At 48.9% G+C, this 20,743-nt stretch overlaps 1 protein-coding gene across 5 annotated transcripts in view; it reads right to left on the bottom strand.

Moving 5' to 3' along the window:
• Positions 1-20,743, bottom strand: part of LOC105567338 (rho GTPase-activating protein 21) — a 34,171-nt gene that overhangs the window by 3,881 nt on the left and 9,547 nt on the right. Inside the window, exons 3-21 of one of the 5 annotated variants that reach the window (XM_012022137.1) lie at positions 14,622-14,813; positions 14,300-14,539; positions 12,237-13,878; positions 11,804-11,890; positions 10,957-11,163; positions 10,748-10,825; positions 10,030-10,147; positions 9,677-9,787; positions 7,893-8,007; positions 7,743-7,826; positions 7,439-7,654; positions 6,741-7,277; positions 6,292-6,672; positions 6,065-6,203; positions 5,769-5,893; positions 4,891-5,694; positions 4,593-4,731; positions 1,857-2,191; positions 177-249 (exon numbers count right to left, since the gene is read on the bottom strand). In XM_012022137.1, coding sequence (XP_011877527.1) covers positions 1,872-2,191; positions 4,593-4,731; positions 4,891-5,694; positions 5,769-5,893; positions 6,065-6,203; positions 6,292-6,672; positions 6,741-7,277; positions 7,439-7,654; positions 7,743-7,826; positions 7,893-8,007; positions 9,677-9,787; positions 10,030-10,147; positions 10,748-10,825; positions 10,957-11,163; positions 11,804-11,890; positions 12,237-13,878; positions 14,300-14,539; positions 14,622-14,813 — 5,535 coding nt within the window. In that variant the 3' untranslated portion in view covers positions 177-249; positions 1,857-1,871. Of the gene's footprint in view, positions 1-4; positions 250-1,856; positions 2,192-4,592; positions 4,732-4,890; positions 5,695-5,768; positions 5,894-6,064; positions 6,204-6,291; positions 6,673-6,740; positions 7,278-7,438; positions 7,655-7,742; positions 7,827-7,892; positions 8,008-9,676; positions 9,788-10,029; positions 10,148-10,747; positions 10,826-10,956; positions 11,164-11,803; positions 11,891-12,236; positions 13,879-14,299; positions 14,540-14,621; positions 14,814-20,743 lie in introns of those variants that run through there. The other 4 variants (XM_012022133.1, XM_012022134.1, XM_012022135.1 and 1 more) reach the window with 4 other exon arrangements.

Here is a 20,743-nt window from a genome sequence, read left to right as displayed (position 1 = left end):
TTACATCCTTGGAGCGGGCGAGATGACCTTTGTCGAGGGATTTGTGAAGACTCGGGTCGCGATAGGCTTCCGCAGACGGATACTTGATTCTCGGGGACGCGCTCGGCTTCTGCGCCTGCTGCTCCGTGACGCCGTCCTTGTTACGGGCTGCGGATTCCGGGGGAGGCTGCGCCTGACCCGACGACTGATTGACGAGGGACCTCCACTTGCGATCGAACGTGGTCGTGAGGCTCGTTAGAAGGTCGCTACCTGTAACAGGAGAGCCGTGTTAATCGCGCCGGGATACGCGAGGACCGGCCGTGAACTCGTACGCCAAAAGAAAAAAAGAAGAAGAAGAAAGAAACACTCAAAGCACCGAGCGGTTACTTGATCGTTATTGTAACGGACGTAATAATCGTGACACAATCGCTAAACGAGGTGAATATATGCCAGCAAGTGTATACACGCGCTCCGTTGGTCGCGCGCGACCGGTGAATCCTTGCGTGAGTGCATTCCTGCGGAAAACGGAAAAACCGCTGCGAAAGAAAAGTAGAAATGACAGTGAACAGTGGCAGCATCGAAACACCGGCGACATCGAGTAAACGCAAATTGTTACGAAGGAATTAATGAGTTATCATGTTCAATCTCTCACCACCATCCACGTTATTACTCGGTTATGGTCGTCGTTATTAATAGAATTAATCGTTGCTTCGACAGCCGGTGTACATTGCGACAACAACATAATTAGCATCGTTAACGTCCGTACTTTTTTCTCGTGCTGAAGCGTGAGGAAGACGAGGAGGACGTCCTTGGACGCGCGATTGAGAAAACTGGATGAGTAAAGATTTGTACACAGTTGGACGGTATGTCTGTAAATGCTTTGCGGACAGTGCAACTTATCGCGACGAGCGTCGTCTGGCAGCGCCAAGGAAAGGGAGATTTAAAAAGAGTAGACGGAGGGTACACACGCGAGGCACATAAAAATGTCTGAGCACAATGTACGTGACACGGCAATGCCTGAAAAGCTGAAAATCATAAAAGTACACTTAACAAAACAGTGCTAAGAACAAAGATACTTAAAACGAAACTGGTGAAAAGAAGAGAAAAACGCAGAAGCGTGGTATATCCGTTAAAAAATCGCCAAGTGATTCGTCGTCGCTTCTCCAGCGCGAGAGACGCTACGTCTTTGCGCAGGTATCTCTCATTTTGAATGTGTTACGTAACAGTTTCGCAATTAGTGGGCGCTGTACATGTTATGTAGAGTCCATTCATAATCATACGCTCAAACATCCGGGCGGCACAAACGGCGAAAATAAAACAGCACGGGGAAACGACGCCGCTGGGCCTCGTCGAGCACGCGCTCCGCCAGCGGAGGACCGGGACGAGTTCCTGTCCAGCAGGGGTGAGATACAAGGAAGAGGGAACAGAATGCAGTGTCTCCACAGCGTTATTGCGCGCGTGAAAGCCATCGTGAGACCCGCTCACTGTCTCCTCGACAAGTCGCGTGAACGCTGACGGAGTTTACAACGGGCTCGCCACGCTGGACGCGCGTTGGTAACAGCCGCCGAGAGATGGGCGGGTGGATGCGTAAACGGACGAGAGATGGACGAGATGGACGTGGCGTACAATAGACGGTTAGTCGTAGGAGAGTATTATACAAACAATGGCGCGCGCGCGCGCGCGCGTGTGTGTGTGTGTGTGTGTGTGTGTGTGTGTGTGTGTGAACGCGTGCTCAGTATTACAGTGTACACGTAAACTGAAAATAGTGTCAAAAGCCATTCGGGTGAGCCAGCTGTGTCAGCTCGTCGGACACCTCGGATGCTGGATGCCAGGCTGGTTTCCAGACCTCTAGTCTGGCAAGCGGACCTGGAATTTACCTCGGAGGAATCGGTTTAGAGTCTTGGCGGCGGTGGCGGGCTCGATGTTCGCCGATGATGATGATGATGCGGTAGCTGCTGCAGACGCGACAGCAGTTGCCAGCGTTGATGCTGCCGCTGCCGCTGCGGCTGTTGCTGTCGTTGTTGCTGCTGTTGATCCTGCTGCTGGTACTGACACGGGCACGGGCACGGGCATTGGCATTGGGACCGCTGCGACCGGCACTGGCATTGACATTGGCGACTGGCTCGGTGTCTTCGGGGCGGCGCTACCGGGACCTGCGGTACCGTATAGGTGGGACGATATGTACCACCAAAAGCCCGGACTTGCTGTGTGCCTAGACGTGGTGTTCAACCATTCGTTTCGTCATTCGCATCGTCATACAATTCGTGGCGGCCGGGGCGTGGCAGAGAGCACAAATTTCTCTTCCTCTCGTCTTCCTCCTTTGCGTCTGGACCCACCGTATGTTTCTACGCTTTTTTTTTTCTAGCCGAGCTGTTATTCTTATCCGAGGTGTGTATTCCGCGGATCGACTGTCGCGCGGAAGATCCGGTGCTCGAGAGAGAAAGAGAGAGAGAAAAAATATGGAAATAAATGTTCCGCACGACGGAGAGACCGAGCTTGGGACACTGAATTGGGCGAGAAGGAAGAAAAAAAAATATATATATAAAAGAGGAGAATCAAATTTCAAGCGTCGCCTCTCATCGAGAGCGTCGACGGATTTATTCCCCCTTTCCCAGCCCATGGAACCTCGAAGGAATACGCCGTCTCGGGCCAGCTATAATCGTACTCTTTTTTTTTTTTCGGGCGTGTCTAATCGCAAAGACGTAGACTGAGGGCGGGCGGAGACAATCACGTTTATAACTAAGAACACAATCGGCACAGGCAGTTCGTTAAACGATAGACTAGACAGGCAGACGAGCAGTAAGACAAGTGTGACTCGGAAATGCGCGACGTGTGCGGCGAGAAGGTGCGAGACTAGATTACTTTCGCTAACAGTCAGAGCAGCCGCCCCATCGAAGTGCCGCTTACGATGGTAAACGCGTGAGAAAAAATGCCTTCAAACTCATCGTCAAGAGATTACTCGGTGACGAGGCGTACAAGTGCGACTCTTCTAACAAGATTCGTCGTCATTGCGAGGGCAAGCAATCGATCGAAGAGTTCATTCGAAGCCTCGAGAGACATGCATGCGACGAGGGACCGTTTGCCCGACAATTTGCACAGTCTGCGTCGAAAGGACTCGGACATTCCCTTTTTTAATTACAACGTATCCGGTATCCAACGGGGGATTTTTGTGTCCCTTGTTAGATATCGGACATAAAAGTTATTAAAAAAAAAGAAGCAAGCCTCGATCCTTTCAACGCCGATTATACATTTGGGAGAAAACCCCGTCGAAGATCGCGGAACAAGCCAATCGTGTGTGACAAAAAAATCTGCTTTTCTCAACGCCGAAAGCCAAAGAGTGGCATGCATCACATGACAACACGTACAAGTGGAGGCTCGGCCAAAAGACGCAATGTGTAACTCTAGAATTCTTCAGATGAGGTCGAACGATCCTTAATTTTTTTATTCGAGCTACAGTTATCGTAACGAGAGTGTGTTAAAAATGATATAATTAGGCGACTTTTATTCATCGTATAACTATAGCTCGAATAGAAAGGTGGGAAAGCATTTCTCGGATTGATCTGTAGAATTCACTCTTCAAATACTTTCCCACTTGGCTGTTACACCCTGTGTACGTATCGTTTCTTCTTCCCTTTTTATTCTAGCATCCTCTTTGTGGCCGACCCTCCTTGCGCTTGAACGCAACAGTACGAGATATTTTCTAAAAGTCAATCTGTTTTCATTACAAGAAGCCTCGTGTGTCGTGTCGTACTAAAGAATATGCGAAACAAGTTGCTACGTTCCAATGCTGTGTTCGCGCGATGATGAACGGCGAACGGCAACGCAAGAGAGTCGAAAGGTTTCCGCGCGATGACGGTGATAACTTTGTAACATACACTGTATAATCGTTTAAGTAAAATGGTATAAAAAAGTCGCTTGAAGCAAATAAGAAGAGGAATGTACCTAGAAAGCTTTTTGTTAATAGTGAGTATCTTCTGTGTCCACTGCAGAAAACAAGATCCTGCTACACTCACCGATCGTCAGAAGCGATATTATATAGAGAAAAAAGATATAAAAAGAGAATATGAATAGAGGTAGACATGTAATACGGGATAGAGAGTACGCGACCTAATTATACACGTGACTTTGAAAAACGAGAGTCGACAATATCCACGGATAAACGAAAGAAGATAAACAAGGCGGTACTCTCGTTCGTGAATACGTTGCTATACAGGAAGACGCTATATATATTTTTTTTCTGAATCGACGAGCACGAGATGCTGCAGAAATGGCAAACGAAATTGTCTTTCTGGTCCTGTATCGCTACTTTTCACGCATTTCGTTCTAATGGTACATACAACATATACAACACACGGATCTTTTATGGATCCCTTAAATTTCGATCATCACCGTTTTTCATATATACGTTGTTCGCTAAATTATCTATGGATATTCCTGCCGAATAACGAGTACAGGAGAATTATTGTCGCGCGTGTTCGTACACTGTTTCACGTATTTATCGCAATATAATGACTCGGAGAATGATAACACGGAGGATTTGCTTCGGTATCTAGTGCAGTACGAAGAGACTCAGAACAGCATCACGTGAGAATGCAAAAGAATGCGATACTAACCATCATCCGAGCCATCGCCGGGAACGCCTCGCTGCTGCTGCGACGGTGACGGAGAGGACTGCGAGAGATTGTGGACCTCGTGCAAGGAATCCAGACTTCCGTAACGAACTGGCGGCAAGCAAATCGACTCCATCGACGGCTGTAATGCCAACGAGTTCGCGTAAGCAAGCTTGTTTAGTCGAAAAGCGTCTTTGTCGAGTAACAAAGTAATGAGCAAGTCGACTCTTGCGGAAGAGAAGAATCGACTTACACCTTTACCATGCCACGACCATTCGAGCACGAATTGTAATTAGCTTACATCTTTGTCCGTTTTGAATTTCTTAATGACGCCGTTATTCATTTTCTCCCCCAGTACGCTAGTCAGCTGATTGGTAGCCTGCACCTTTTGGTGCGTCATGGGCTGCTGTTGCACGGCTATCGATAGCGGTGGTCGCGTGATCGAACGCGATCTGCCGTGTCTCTCGGACAGATCTATCAGCGACTTATCGGCAAACCTCTCGTTCAGACTGGACAGACGTTCCGACAAGAGGCTGGGCGACACCGTGGTGTCGACTATACTGTCGAGCAGGTCGTCGTTCTCCATCTCCCGTTTCGCCAGTTGCCACTCTATCTCGATTCTCCGTTTCTCCTCCTCCCTCTTCTCGGCCTCGAGTCTCTGCCGATGCTGGTCTCTCTGCAACATCGCCTTCGTTTCTTCCTCGAATCTCCGCACTCTTTCCTGCGTGGTCGCGCTCAAGCCGGCGTACGTCACAATCGCTATCTCGTCGTTGCTTTGCTTCGTCTGGTTAGACGCGTTGCTGGACACAGTGGAGCCAGTTTCCGCCGAGCTTAGACCAGTTTCCATCGACAGTCTCGTAGAGTCAACGGACGGCGGTGCGGATTGAATTGCGTATTTGGCGCGATTCAATGAACACGTACCGTGCGACGAACCGCTGTTATTAGCGTCGACCGACAGGGAACGATCGGAACGATCCGTAGAATGATTCAATTGATTCTTGTTCTCGTGCATCTGCACGATCTCGCTGACGGAACACTGTCGTTCGTTCAAAGCCATACTCTGTCGAATCGTCGGCGAATTCTCCGACTCTTGCTTCGACTTGGCCTAATTCGTTAAACATTAAATTAATTTACGTAGTAAACCAATGCACAGAAGAAAAAGTTACGTTTAGTACCAACCTTATCGTTGTCGTGTTCACTGTTATCGATCTCGTCCTGATTCTTTCGTCTTCTTTGTATCTTCTTATTAGCTGCGGATATGATTGAAGATACAATGTCTCTAGCGGATGCCATGTCACGCATGCCTGTTTGACCACAGCAAAAGAAAAACGAGATAAATACCTTGAAGTGCTAACAAAATGTCAGTGATAAGAAATAAAAAGAAATTGGATAAAGTTTAAGATAAATAAGAGATAGAAAGACTGGATATAAAATAATGTAGACGTGATACATAAAAAATAATCGATACAATATACCTTCAATTTTCTGAATATTGTTTAATAAAAGACTATGATTGGATACTGGTTCAACTTCGCAGCTGTCGGTCGGGAGGCTTAAATTTACGCTCAATCTGCTCAAGTCGTCCAGATCGTCCTCCGAGAAGAACCAATCGACCTGAAACACATTGAACCGAGACACGTCGATATTTTACCCCAGCACTTTGTTAAGAAGCCGGCGTTTTTCCACTTTAACAAAGACTCACATTGTTCAGCAGACTCTCGACTATCCTACATTGATGAGACATATCGGTGACCATGGTGACCATATTATCTCTCGAACCACTCGCTCGCACCAGTGTCGGCCCGAAAACGATGGCTAAATTCTTCGCCTCCATTTTGTTGATCTCACTATGCTCCACTATCTTCTTAAGATGTTGCATTAAATACTTGAGTGTCTCAAAATGATGTTCCGGAAGATCCCGTAATAATTTTCGTATCGTGGTCATCCTCCTCTGCGGATCTTCTATCTTATCGGCGTCGATGAACATGGGATATAGCTCCGCTGTGAGCAGGGAGTCGGGAAGTTGACGGAAGAACGACTTCAGCAACGACGATATCACATTGACGTCGCTCCAACGCGGGTCCTGGAAAAAACATGAGTCTCAGAAAAACATTCACGCCCATCTCGCGAAGGCACTGTGGGATAGGGCACCTGCAGGTTGATGTTCTCGAATCCTCTGTTGACACTGTCCGTGAGCTGGGATATCGCGGCGGTATTTCCTGGCACTCTGTAAATTCCCACAACCTCGAGGCCTCTCGCCTCGACGATGCTCGTGCACATCTCGACGATGAGCGGCACGTACTCGGAGAACGAGGACGGCGGACAGAGTTCCAGCGGCATCTTGAAGGTGGCCCCTTCTGGCGGTAATTGCGCCGTGGGCGAGGATGGCGCGCCGCCGGCTTGACCGTGCATCTTTCTGAACTGTTTGGCCATCCTTCCCTTCCAAGTCTTTGATTTAGGCGACGGTAAAGGTTCCACAATCTGGTTGCTCGGCTTGCGAGTCTTGTTCACCGGCGATTGGCCCGTCGGCGATCGATTCCTGAACGACGTTAACTTTTTGATGCCTTTATGGCTCGGCAGAGGACTCAGTCTCTGGACGTTGCTCGGAGGAACGCCGCTATTCGGAGTTGTAGGACCAGTCGGAGTTTGCGGAACGGCTTGCTGCTTCGACGTGCAAGATATGGCGTCCTGTAGAGGAACGTATCTTTGTCAAAATAATGGAGGCTGAATAATTCAGAATCATTAAAACGAGAACAGCAAAGGCCAATTATACCGACTCCGTATTTTCGTCTATTCTTTTTTGATTTAAATAACGATTTCGCAAAAAATATCCTATAATTAATACTCACCGATGATCTTTCCGCGGCGGCGTGAGAATGAAGTGACCTTAACCAGAGGGCCATAGATGCCGCATCCTCGGTCTGTAAAAGCACCTCTGCCGTAGGATTTGCCACTCGCAACACGTGTTTCCGCTTCGTGTAATCTTCGGCGACGTCGACGACGGAACACCTAACGTCGACGCTCTGTCCCGCATTTGTCTCGCTCTCGGTGCTCAACGAAGGACTCTACAACGATTCAAGTATCCCATCAATATTGTGCTTTTATATTTTCTTTGGCGGACTCTGATATGCAAACGGTAATATTTCCGCTCACCTGACTATGGCGATCCTTGTAAAAATAAATTATAGGACCACGGAGAACACCCCAAACTTGCTTCCAGGAACGATCGGTAGATCGCTGAAATGTTATTACAGTTTAAAAGACAAATACATTCATCCAAATGGAATTCGTTCGTCAACTCACCTTGCCATCGAGCACTGTGAATTTGACGTGGAGTGTTCCCTCCCGTTCCACTGGTTCGACATCCTTCGCATTTCCGTCGCAGCTGTTCGACGTATGCGTTACAGCAATGCTGTTACTGGAAAAGAAACGAAGCCGCTTGAGTCTGTTGCTTGCAGGCAACTGTGCGTATCGACACTTTCTCTTTAAGTACAGCGTGATGCAGTAGCGGACATCATCTTCAATTTCAGAGACAGCGAAAGAAATTTTACCGTAATATTATTCACAACTACGTTTCTCTTTGTACTCTCATCTTTCTTCTAAATTGAACACGACACGGAAAACAGCGGTCACATTGATCTTCAGCTTATTAGTGTCATTCCGTTAGTAACAATCAGCCAATAAATCGATATCCGAAAGGACACCAACATGTCTATCTATAGCGTCAGGAAGTCTAGAACAGCATAACATGGACGACCACAACATGATTTTAATATCAGTGTCACGAACAGGAAAGTGTCATATTTCATGTGCTTATGGACGCACGTCCCTTATCACAGTAGGAATAATAAACAAGAAAGGATATCTTATCTGACGCCACTCGCGGGCAATTAACGCATACGAATTGCGCGAGGCCGTGATACGTTCAATTTATATCTATATTGGGAAATTATCAGCTTTCTCGATTCATTACGCCTCTCCACTCTTTATTTCGAGCTATTTAACTTTACGCTTATTCAATTTTATCCCGTCCGACTTGAATTTTTTTTTCTTCATAAGCGATATTCTCTTTAACGTATTTTTTTCTTCATTAAATCTGCTTGTAGTGCAGTAGGCGAAAGTTTTTCGTTCCCCTCGAATAATTCGTCTCACTCGGAAAATATCCAGATGAACAACTTTCGATTTTTTATTTTAATTTTATTCTATTTTTGTCACGCGATCCTTTTTATAGTAGTCTGTTCTGCCGTATGGAGCACAGTATACGAATGAATGGTCTTCTCGGAAGTCTACATGGAGAGAATTTTCTCTTAAAATTTACCCTGAAAGTCGTGTGATCGTGGGACAACGTAGCATTTTGAAGAACTTTTTTACCACACATTTTACTAGTAACATATATACTAACAAGTAACACTACGCGAGTATTACACGCCGATTTTTTTGAAACTTTGCACACTTGTACAACTTCGAAAAATATTTGACCCCCTATTTTTTTTATTTGTGCTCACAAAGCATTTTAAGGATAGGAATTACTCTCGAAATATTGACCAATTCCATGTGCAGCAATTCTATAGGCCATGTACGTTATCTCCAACAATTCTTGCACCAGAATTCGTAATTAACGCAAGAACTTTTCGAAGTTGTACAAGTGTGTAAAGTTTAAAAAAAATTGGCGTGTGACACTTGCGTAGTGTTACTTGTAAGTATAATTACTAGTAAAATGTATGGTAAAATTTCCAAAAAGCTCTCATAAAATTCTTCAAATGCCGTGTTGTTCCACGATCCCGTGATTTTCAGGATACAGAGAAAAATTGTCCCCGTGTACGTTCTAAATGTCGCTGGAAGACGATACACGAAATGCTAACAACTCTCATGCTTCTGTTGGCATTGCAACGCGATGACTCGTCACTCACCACCGTTTACAGGCAGGTAAAGTAGCGCAAACGAAACATATACAGAAACGACGGAGAGCGGATCGAGAGCAAGAGAGCGAGGGCGGATATACAGTAGCTCGGAGGAGGAGACGCGGAGCACAGATAATGCAACTTTGTTTCTTTCCGTGCTTCTCAAACGGAATTTTTCGCCCTCACCGATGATGAGAGTTTCGATGTAAGGATGCGGCCTGCGTCATATCTTCAAAGATGCGTCGCAAAGGCATTATGTCGCTCGGAAATAACGGCGGCCGCCATCGTCTGTGCGCGCTAGAAACATTGGACAGATGCAGGCTTCGTGATATACTTACAGTTAACACCTTTGCGCTAACAACGAAATTACCACGTCGCTCGTTACTTGGCCTCGCGCGAGCAAACCCCACGTACAAGGACGGGAGGGGAAAAAAACGGTGTCGTCGACGACATATCTTTGTGCATTTGAGGGAAGACAAATCGAATATCCTCGCGGCGTCGAAACTCGAAATGCACGTGTCAAAGGATTACTTTATTACCTTCTGTGAATGTGAACGGGTTCGGAATCGCTGAGCTCTAGATCGCTATCGACGTGCATACGCTCGCCCCAGGTCGCCTTCAGGTACGAGACTCGTCTGGTGGCACGATCCTCGTCACCTAGTAAATTACGAGTGTACCGATTACAATGCTGCCTCCCCTTTTCGTCTCATGATATTGCAATCGTAACGCCTCCTGTCTTTTAATACGTTTCGACGATTTATGTCCATTTCTACCAATGTAGATTAATTCTGGTCTCGGTTTAACTTTCTTTTAATCTCTTTCTAGTTCCAAGTGTTGGAAAAAGGTGGAAAGTAAATTAAACCGAGATTAAAGTTAATCTCGGCATTGGTAGAAACAGGCATTAGACGTATAATTAGACAAATACCCGTTGATGAAAGCTTTAAGTCGAAACGCTCGACCAGTAAACAAATCAGCCGTTTAAGAAGACGCTCGTTTAAAACTACAATACTGTTATAATTCAACACGCGTGTAAGAACAATGGACTCTCCCCGCATGGATTTCACGGTGAATTACAATAGCATTGTACTGTCAGGCGGCGACTCCTTTAAATAACCGATTTGTTACGCGCAGAAGAGGTTTCTGGTGCAAGCGCCGCGCTCATAATTTCGACGGGACGCGGCCACGTCGCGCTCGAGGCGTGCGTCGCAATAATTGCGCGTAACGTTAAAAATATCACTCCATCGTTATGGAACTCACTGATCTGTGCATTCTTCTGTCGCCTAAGTACCGCGGCGTTATTGGTCGAGCCGTTGGGCGAAGAACCATTGACTGGCGCTGAAAGAGAAATCAATGGGACGATTATTAACGCTTTATGCTCGACCTTTATGTAACGTGGATATGTGTGAGCGACGATGAATATATCTGTAAACGCGAGCGGTGGCGGCGAGCGGGAGCGGGGGACTAACCGATCTGCTGCAGTTTGGCCGACTGCAAGTAATTGTCCTGATTGCGGTAGGCTTTGCCGTTGTCCTCGATGCCGCTCTTCTCCTCGGCGGTCTGCCACGTATGCCTGGCGCTGCTCCGCGCCGCCGGGCCGTTCACCGCCTCCCAGGACTCCGCGCTGTTGCTGCGTGCCCTCAAACGCACCGATTCCGTTTCCACGGTAGGCGGATCTGCTCGATCAACACGAACGGGACTCGTTATAGCATCGTCACGGCGTATTATTATATTTCTTGTGTACGAACGACTTCGCCGATCAACATCTATCGCTTTGTTAATAACCAACGGAAGTGGAGTATACATTATATATAGCGTGCGCGGGCTGTGTCGCTGTGTGGAAGCGCTGGCGGATACGTCGCTGCTGCTATTTTCAATTGCCGACATATCGTAAGAAGCTCAGCGGCAAAAACGTCGGGTGCAAGGGGGCGGCTAATGTCCCCTTTGTGCATAATGTTACGTCGACAAATTCCGGTGTACCGCGGCTTTATCCGTTTACTTCCGCTTGGAAGCAATCTCGGAGCGGATCGCGCGCGGTCTCTTCCAAACGCGAATCATATTCAACGATCTACTATTAAAACCACTCGCGATTTGTATCTCCACGTCGCGCCGCAGGGATAATAAAGATGCGTCTACTTTTGCCTTAGTTAGAGCGTGAGAAGCGAGCGAGGTGCATTAATTATCATTTTATCAGCGACATTACAGCACGAGTTATTATTAATCGCGATTGCGATCCACACTGGATGCAAACGACAGGACAAGAGCGGTACAAGACGACACTGCGCAAACAGTACACAGCTTCTTAATTTTATCTACCTTTACTCTCTTTATAATCGGCCGGTGGCTCGCAATGGATATGCTTGCTGCCTATAGGAATTATTCTGTTGTCTGTCAACGCCGCACCTAAACGACGACACTTGTTTACTGAGCATTGATCTGAGCACTACTGCTTTTATCTACTCCTAATTAATCGCAGAATTCATAACGATGTCTCTAGCAAAGCGTCGGTCGATACAAGTTTACAATTGCGATATTATTACGTTGGAACAAAAGGTTTTCCCGAGTTCTCAGACTCGATCGTGAATCCTTTTCTCTAGCGTGAAAAGCGAAAAATTTCATTGACGAATTCAATATTTGTCGAGGAAAGTTTTGACTTCCCGCGAATTCACGCTAGAGAAGAAGATTCATGATTGAGCTCCTGTGCTAAATTAAGGTAAAATCTCTATGATTTAGAATTGAAATATCTTACCAGTGTCAAGGGACTTTGTTTCCCTGGACGGTATCCTTCTCGAGTCCTGGTTCTCGGCTTTTGACTCGAACTCCCGTTTCCGCAGAGCCACATTCGGTACACTCCTCTTGTTCGACAACCTGGACAGCTCGCTCTTGTAAAGATTCGTACGATCGCCAGCGGGCTCGTCCTCGTCGCTCAGCAAACGACCGGACTCGAACTGCTTGGCGCGTCTCGAGACAATCTGCAGGCCCTGCGGCGGCACCGGGAATCTGTCGCCGGCTTTCTTGTCCGGCCCCGGGGAAGATGGTAGCGACGAGGAGCCGTTTCGCGTCTCCTGCGACGTCTGTTGTTGGTTCGTGTTAATGTTCTCGTGTATTCTCGACAGGATGCTGACGAAATTGCTCTTGCCCGCGCCTCGGTACTGCTGTTCCTTGGCGACCTCGTTGTCATAGAGAAGCGACGGCGAGTAACAGTGATCTCCCGCGACAGACTGATTGTCCCCGAGCGGTTGATCGTTGCGCGGCTTCGAGTACTCAGAGTCCACGTCCTTTATCCTCTGCACGCTCTGATTCGACGGCTTGTTCACCAGACTCGTGATGGTCTTGGTAACGACGTTTCTCTCTAGAGACGACCTTCTCGTGGGAGATTGCTGTCTCTGCTGTTGCTCGTTCTGTCCGGGCGGCCATATTTGTCTCTGCAGCTTCTGCGGCCTCGCGTAGAACTCCCTCTGGATCACCGCGGCTTGATTGAAGCTGGGTAGCAGCGACGGCTCGACCGACCAGCCGATTGGGTGACTCGGCCGCCGCAGAAATTCCGCCTTCTGCTCGAAGCTCTTGCGGAGCCTGTTCATGATGACGGAATCGTCGGAGCACTCGTTGCCGGTCAGGGTCGAGTTCGAATCGTAGGGAGACATGCTGTCCTTGCTGGCGGCGGGCGACGAGTCCCGTCTCGAGTCGATGCTCAATCTGCTGGACTCGCTCGATCTTAGCGCGTCGATGCTGCCGTAACTCGCCGTCTCGCAGTCGAGGATGTTGCCGCTGCCCTCGCTGGCGCGTCGCGCCACTATCCGCTTGATCGGCCGGTAGATCGGCACCTGCGGCTCCGCCTGCGACACCGGATAACGCAGCAAAGACGGCTGGTAATAATGCTGCGGATGGTGCTCGCTGACGCGCACGCGCTCGTAAATCGGATCGTTGATCCTGTCGTAGAGCTGCTCGTTGCTCGGCCGCGAGTACACCGACTCGGGCCGCGTCCTGTCGTACAGATCGTACTTGGAATCCAGGGACAATCGGCCGCTCGGCTGCACATTGTCGTCGTGCAGCTGCAGCTTCCTCCTAGAAACTCGAGAATCCTCCGAAAGATCGTACAACGCGCTTGCCTCCGACATGCCTCCCCGTTGCTGCTGCTGCAATGCGTTCGCGATCTGAGCTTCGATCGGAAATTGAAACATCGTTGACGGCGACATCCTGCATATCGTTTCCTCGAGATGATTTGGACTCTCGGACGACGGTAGAGAACAAACCCAGGACTGCCGCGTTCTCGGCGAGCCGCCCGGGTTCATGCTGCTCATCGATCTGCGTTGCTTCTGCGACAGCCTCTCCGGAGAACGCAATCGTGGTCGTGGATTCGTCTCGGGATTGTGCGCCGTCTCGCCAAAGTACTGGAAAGAGTCGAGAGATATCTCTTATTAGTGTTAACAATTGTTCGTTCTCCTTATCGCGGATGTGAAGGCCGGGGAATTATTGAATCGTTGAAAATTAAGCAAGGATCGGCGATAAACGGCGGAATCGTTAATAAGTGTGAGCGCGGCAAATAAGGACGACGGGTGCACGGAGAGAATTTTCTCTTAAAATTTACCCTGAAAATCATGTAATCGGGGGATAACATGGCATTTCGAGGAATTTTACAAGTTTTGTGAAATTTTATTTAATTACTGATAAAAAGTACGGCAAAATTTCAATAAAACTCTCATAAAGTTCTTCAAAATGCCACGTTGTCCCACGATTGCGTGACTTTCAGGGTAAGTGTTAAAGGAAAATTCTCTTCGTGTGGCATTTTGCGGATGCAAGAATCCCACGTACCCGCTGCAAAATGTCATCCTCCTTGGAGACCACGAGGAGGCGCAGCCACGGCCCCGCTTGTTGAATGCGTTGCACCACGCTGGCGTACTGCTCGCCCCGGGTGGGCGTCCCGTCGACGGAGACGACGCGGTCGCCGGTGCGCAAACCCGCCTCGGCCGCCGGCGAGTTCGCCCGGACCTGCTTCACGAAGATCGTGTCCATGGGCTCGTCGACCTTGGTCCGCTCGTGTCCCGGCAGCATCTGCAACGCGCAGGGCAAGATCCCCTTTCATTCTCGCTTGACAATTCAGAGCCTCTGGCTCGTCACACTCGACGATACTCACGCAACAGGACTCGGGCGGATAGACGATGAAGTGTCGCAGCGTGAATCCATAGCCATTCTCGCCGCGCCGGAGCAGGAGGGTTCGGGGACCACGCGGCGGCGAGTTCTCCTTCTGAACGGACCTGGGGGACTCCGGATCTCCTGGACCGGGGCCCGAGCTCGGCGCTGGTGGCGGGGGAGACGAGTGCCCAACCTGTAATACGCAATCAGCTGATGAATTCTCTCGACGAAGCACGACGATTCTTGTCGACTTGATAAACCTTTGGTTGTGCCAAGGTATAGAATTGCAATTGTATTTGATACCGATTGATTACTTTGTTTTCCGTCTATTTAGATTTACGTTTCTTTTTTTCCCCCGAGCCACTTGACTACTTCATTATCTTGATCTCTCGCTCGATGCTAGTGATAAGTACACTTTAATAAGCCGAGCGAATCGTAAAAAATATATACGCATCTAGCATGTATCATGAGATTTCCGATACACGTAATCACGAGTGCTAATAGCTATCATCGCTTCGAACAAGTTAACAAACATCGCACAGTTGTCAAATATTGAAGGCCAAATTAGGCTCGAATTACCGAAATAGAATTCTGATTTCTCGCGTGAACTGTATATTTGTGGAACATCGATCAGATTCCTTCTTCCTCTTACTCTCTCTCTTTCTCTCTCGATTTGTAGCGTCTAGGTAAGCCGACTAATACCAATAGGAAAGTCGGTGCAACGCGAAAACGCGGCAGACAGACTCGTGGATATCCGCCAAGAATTATTCCAAGCCGGCTCCGAGGCGGCGCAGAGCTGGAGAGACGTTCGGTTCGCGTTCTCGCTCTCTATCTCGTGGGACGAGTTGAGTAAAATCTGGCGAGATGCCAAAAAATACGCGCGGGTTCGTTATAGGATCGGGACGAGCGAAATTTGCTCTGCATGAAAATCGTCGAAGCGAGCGCAGAGATGGGAACGGGACTTCTGTCTCCCGAGACGGAGAAGAAATCGATCGTCGCGAACGGTTTCTCTTAAACTTTACCCTGAAGGTCATGTAATCGTGGGACCACATGGCATTTTGAAAAATTGTGTGAGAGTTTTTTGAAACTTTGCGATTAATTAGGAGTAGATGAAAGCAGTAGTGAACAAGTGTCGTCGTTTAGGTTCTTACCATGTAAACTATGTATATTAAGTACAATTACTAGTAGAATGAACTTGGTCCAAGTTCTAGCATCCATTTTAGTTTTGAGAAATGTGTAGCAAATTAAATTGCAATTATTCTATAAAAGTTGCAGGCTGATTGGCTACACATGGAAACTGGAACTTGGATCTAGCATCCATTCTAGTTCTGAGAAATGTGTAGCCAATCAACTTGCAGCTGTTCCATAAAAATAAACCCCATCGTGGACACAGACTTTAAAAGTCAATCAGTGGCTCATCATCGAAAATAATGAATAGTTACGGATTTGCAGTTATAAATATACCACTGAAAATCGCAGTGGTATACTTGTAACTTTAAATCAGTGATCTATTCACTAATTTCTGTGATAATTCACTGATTGACTTTCAGAGAGTATGGCAAAATTAAAAAAAAAACTCTCACAAAAGTCCCCGAAATGCCGCGTCGTCCAACGATTACGTGGGCTTCAGGATATATTTGAGGAAAAAGCTCTCTCCGTGTAGGAAAACGAGACGAAACAAGATTAAGACCCACAACGAACTGTCGACGGGTACGGTGATAAGGTGGCGATCGGCGGCGTTCCGCGGCTCCCCGCGTTATCTAATCCGCTGCGGATACGTTTCGCGCGAGCGGCGGCGCCTTTTCGAAACTGGAGCCGATACCATCTGCTTTTTTTATTCAGTCGTCCCGCTCGATAGCCACGAATAACGGCGCCGAGCGGAATAAAGGGAATCGATGATATCGGGATTTTTGTCCGAGGTGACCGGCGTGCACCGCCCCCGTTATTATTGTTCCGCCCGCCGCGCGGTTTTCCGGTATCTCGCGGGGCGGGCGGAGCCGGCCGTTCCCGCGTGCACGGAAAACAGATCGCGCGTACGCGGACGCGGGCGGACGAGCGAGCGAGTCGACGACGATGTGGGTCAGAAGAGAATAGGCGTTGTCAATGGCAAGTGGGTCACGAAACCGCGCGGAGCGGGCACGGTCAATAATTACGTGGACGCGGTTTGCGCCGGGGCGACACGTCTTCGGACACGCGTGTCCCGTCCACGTCCCGTTCCTCGCCGACCTTCTCTCCGGTCACGCATCGTAAATCGCGACGTTCGATATGTCGCTCGCGAAACACGTTCTCGGCCGGGCGGCCGCGGCCGGAGAGGTCGGCGAGGCGGGGAGACGGGGAAGGGCAGGCCAGGAAGAGAGGCATTTACCGTGCACCGTGCGTACGTCGGAACCCACTTGCGAGAAGAGGGAACGCCAGGCAAGGTCGCGAGTACATTAGCGAGCTCATTTTCTCACCCTCGAATGGCGGCGACGGCGTCGCGCATAAAAGCCTCATCACGCGTTCTCCGCGCCTCGTTCGACGCGATATTCCGTCAGAACGTTGCCACTGCGTTACCGGATGTCGTCCGTAGGAGGTGCCAGTTTCGAGACGATTTCTCCTTCACGAGCGTACGATCGTTTGTCCGTCTCGCGACTTTTACTTTTGTAATTGTACGCGCTTCCCTTCATATCGCGCGCCTTTTCTCCGGCACTCTTACCCCTGGTCCACAATCTTGCTTTAAGTAAGCTGTAAACCTTAAGCCGTAAGAAATTAACCAATCACATCCTGCTTGAATTCTTATTCTCTCTTATGTCATTATCTAATATAATTCCTTCTTCCAGCTAATCTCGCTATGATGAAATTGAGTCTTAGACACTCGTAGCTCTGAGCGAGTCCCTAATAGATTAATCCCATTCCTTTACTTGAACGTTAGACTCAATTCCTTGTATCATTCCATCGTTTCGCTCTCATAACACTCTTCAGTGAATTCCCACCGGGTGCGTAAACTCAAAGAACAATTGGATACGTTCGACTCGTGGCATTTGCAATCTTTACGCTACCGTCGTGGCGGTACTAGCTTTTCGTCTCGCGGTCAATATCGAGAATCAAACGCGTGACACCTGTGATTAGTTAAATTCTTACGGCTTAAGGCTTACAGCTTATTTAGAGCAAGATTGTGGACCAGGGGTAATCGGGTTTAATAATTCAACTGCAGTTAGGGGGCTGGCCAATCACAATCATTCCATTCTTCTGAGGAATAATTGTGATTGGCCAGTTTTATAACTACAGAAAAATAAAGAGCGTCCATATACGCATAGTGGATTTATGAATTGCGGGTTCACCCATCCCCAACAGTAATTAAACCTCAAATCGAATCTCTCTCTGTCTCTCGAGCTCCGTTTTCTTAATTCGCCAGAAGCCCCTTATCGACTTCCGTTAATCGTGCGAGAGTCGTAGATGCTTGGAAGAGATTTATTACTAGAAAGGAAAAATCAAGTCAGTTGAGGAGAGGAGTATCGTCCCTCGGTGTCCGAGTACGCGCGGAGGGACTCTTCTGGCGAGACCCTCCGAGAGATCCTCGCGGAGACCTCGCCTAAAGTTTTAATCAGCCGTTAACCGATCGCAAACACGCCAACGCTCGCGAGGGGCTCCGATCTTCGATTCGAGGTCTGTTATCCTTTCCGCTGACCGCGACCGCTCGCCATTTCCGCCTTCGCCGACGAGCACAACGGCGCGCAGTTCCGACATCGATAACGTCGGGTTCCGGGGGAGCAGCGTTACGCGGCCCGTTTGTTTACCGTTTCGGAGAAACGTCGAGTCGTTGCACGAGCGAACGAGGTGCGATCCTCGCGGCTCGGCGCGGAAACGCGCGCAAAGTGTTGGAAACAGAAACGCGGCTATTAAACGTCTCTCTCGTTTGTTACTCAATAATCGCCCTCCGCTCTTCGAGAGAGGAGACGCGCTCGGGCGGGAATGCGCGCTCTCGTTTTCTCGCGATGCAACGGCCAAATTTCATTACTCGGCTCCAGTCACGCGAACGATATAAGCGATAATCGTATTCCCCTCTCGCTCACGCCACGCGACAGCCGTTCCCATTTCGTGCCAATCGCCGAGCGTTTTCCTTGTATCAGTGCTAATACGATTCAGCACGTCCCAAGCGTACAAGTGGCTTACGTAATTTCGCTCTACCGGCGATTCTTACGTAAGAAGCAAAACTCCGATCGACGACCGATTCCCAACGAGACTCTCCAGTGAAAATGGAAATTCCGCCGGAATTTCGAGCAATTTATTTTTGACAAGGGCGCAAAACACCTCATCCGTTTTGCGCATTTGTGTCGCTCGGTCCAATCGTCGCTTCGTGCGATCGTAGATCTTGAAATGAAAAAGAAACGGACAAAAGATCCCGCGGACACCGCCGAGCGCGCCGCCGCCGTTTCCTTTTCGGCGTCGCGGACGTGCGTCGCATCGAGGCGAACGCGAGCCTTAAATGCGCGTCGCGTTTAAAAAGCGGAATGCTTCCACGGCGCGATGCGACCTCGCGTCGCCGAAGGAAAATGAGAAGGAGAACCGGACGAGAGAAACGATCTCCCGCGAGTGAATGAAAAGCGAAGAGCGAGGGAAGGGCGGGGGAGGATCTCACGCCTCACGCGAGAGGATTCGTTTTGTCGCCGAGCGCACTGGGAAAAGTGTATAAGCGTAGCTAGAACCGCGCGCGTGAGACCGACCGTGTAGTTAACGCGAGTTGACAGGCCCTCAGATTTTCGGATCTCCACAACGGCTGATCCGATGAACTTGTAAGCTCAATTGATAGCTTGGGTTCGATTTGCATAATAATAGTGTTTTTACTTTTCTGCTACGTGCCCCATGAGTAGAGATATTGCAATACAAAGTCCGAATTGTGAAATTCTCATTTAAGAAACGTCGTCGTCGTCGTCGACCAGGCATGGGGAAACGTCCTTTTCATATTTCTGACACAACGTGGTGCTCGCAAGCGTTCATTTTTCTCGAGAGACAATTAGACGGCTAAAATGACATTTTCTTTCAATGTTCTGTTATTTTACTGAAGAAGATCCGAAGTGGCTCGAAACGTGTGGAACATTTCTTGGCTCACGTTGGCCCTTTCCTCCAATTTGTTAACTATTTAATTGGCTTATTCGATGGAAATTTTTCTCAGTGCGTGAAATCGGCTGATCTAGGGGGACAGGAATGTCACATCCGGCCGCGCAATCTCTCGCAAACGTGCGATCTCCCAGGAGACTCTGCGAGCCGGTTGGACAAACGTATAGCTAGTGGCGCAACAACTTTTCAGAAAGTCGCGCAAAGTCTTTTTCAAGAACGGAGGATCTTTGAAAGGTCGTGCAGCCACGGACCGCTAAATGCTTAATGCCACGAGGATGCCCTACTTTTCTAATTTTAGTTTCGGACACAATCGATGTTGCTGCAAAATTGATAAGAGATTATGCATTATTTTGACGGCGTTATTCTCACGTCTCTGGTTTCGTGAGAAAAGAGCCGACGGCACCTTCTCGCGTCGGGCAGATCTCTCGGCAGCGCGGCGTCGGTCGACTTACCCGGTGAATCAATCGAGCGTGAAACTCGTCGCGAGAAGTGTCGGACGGGTCCTCTCGCGGACTAACTTTCCGCGATACTAACGAGCGTCAGCCAACGTCGCCTCGTCGCCGAGTCCGAGAGGGCCCGTTGCGCGAATCCTCACGTGATCGGGACGCGGAAAATCGCAGCCGTCGTGACGTCACCGCGTCATTGTCGCCGTCGCCGTCGTTCGCGGCCATAACCGGCGCGATGGTCACGGCGATACTGCCGTCGACGAGCGACCCGGCCATGGGGAATTCGCGAACACGATGCGCATTACTCCCTCCTGACGACGTCGTCGCGTCATCGTTATCGTCACCTCCTACAAAACAGCGATAGCCGTCGGCGATAGTCGCGGCACGCGCGTTTCCGAGCCGTGCGCCACCGGTGACCGACAGCCCGACCTCTCGTCTCGACGCGTCTTATCTCTCCTCTCTCCTCTTTAGAAACCTTACGTTCTTTCGTTTTAATAGTTGATTCTTTCTTCACTGTACTGTATCGTGCAAGTTCTTATCCATTCACTTTTATTTTAATATTTGATTCTTTCTTCACTTA

The sequence above is a fragment of the Vollenhovia emeryi genome, unplaced genomic scaffold (assembly GCF_000949405.1).
Source record: "Vollenhovia emeryi isolate VEMERY1.0 unplaced genomic scaffold, V.emery_V1.0 DF939138.1, whole genome shotgun sequence".
In the NCBI taxonomy this organism is placed as follows: domain Eukaryota; kingdom Metazoa; phylum Arthropoda; class Insecta; order Hymenoptera; family Formicidae; genus Vollenhovia; species Vollenhovia emeryi.
Note: the sequence above shows the minus strand (reverse complement) of the source record. Positions and strands in the feature narration are given on the sequence as shown.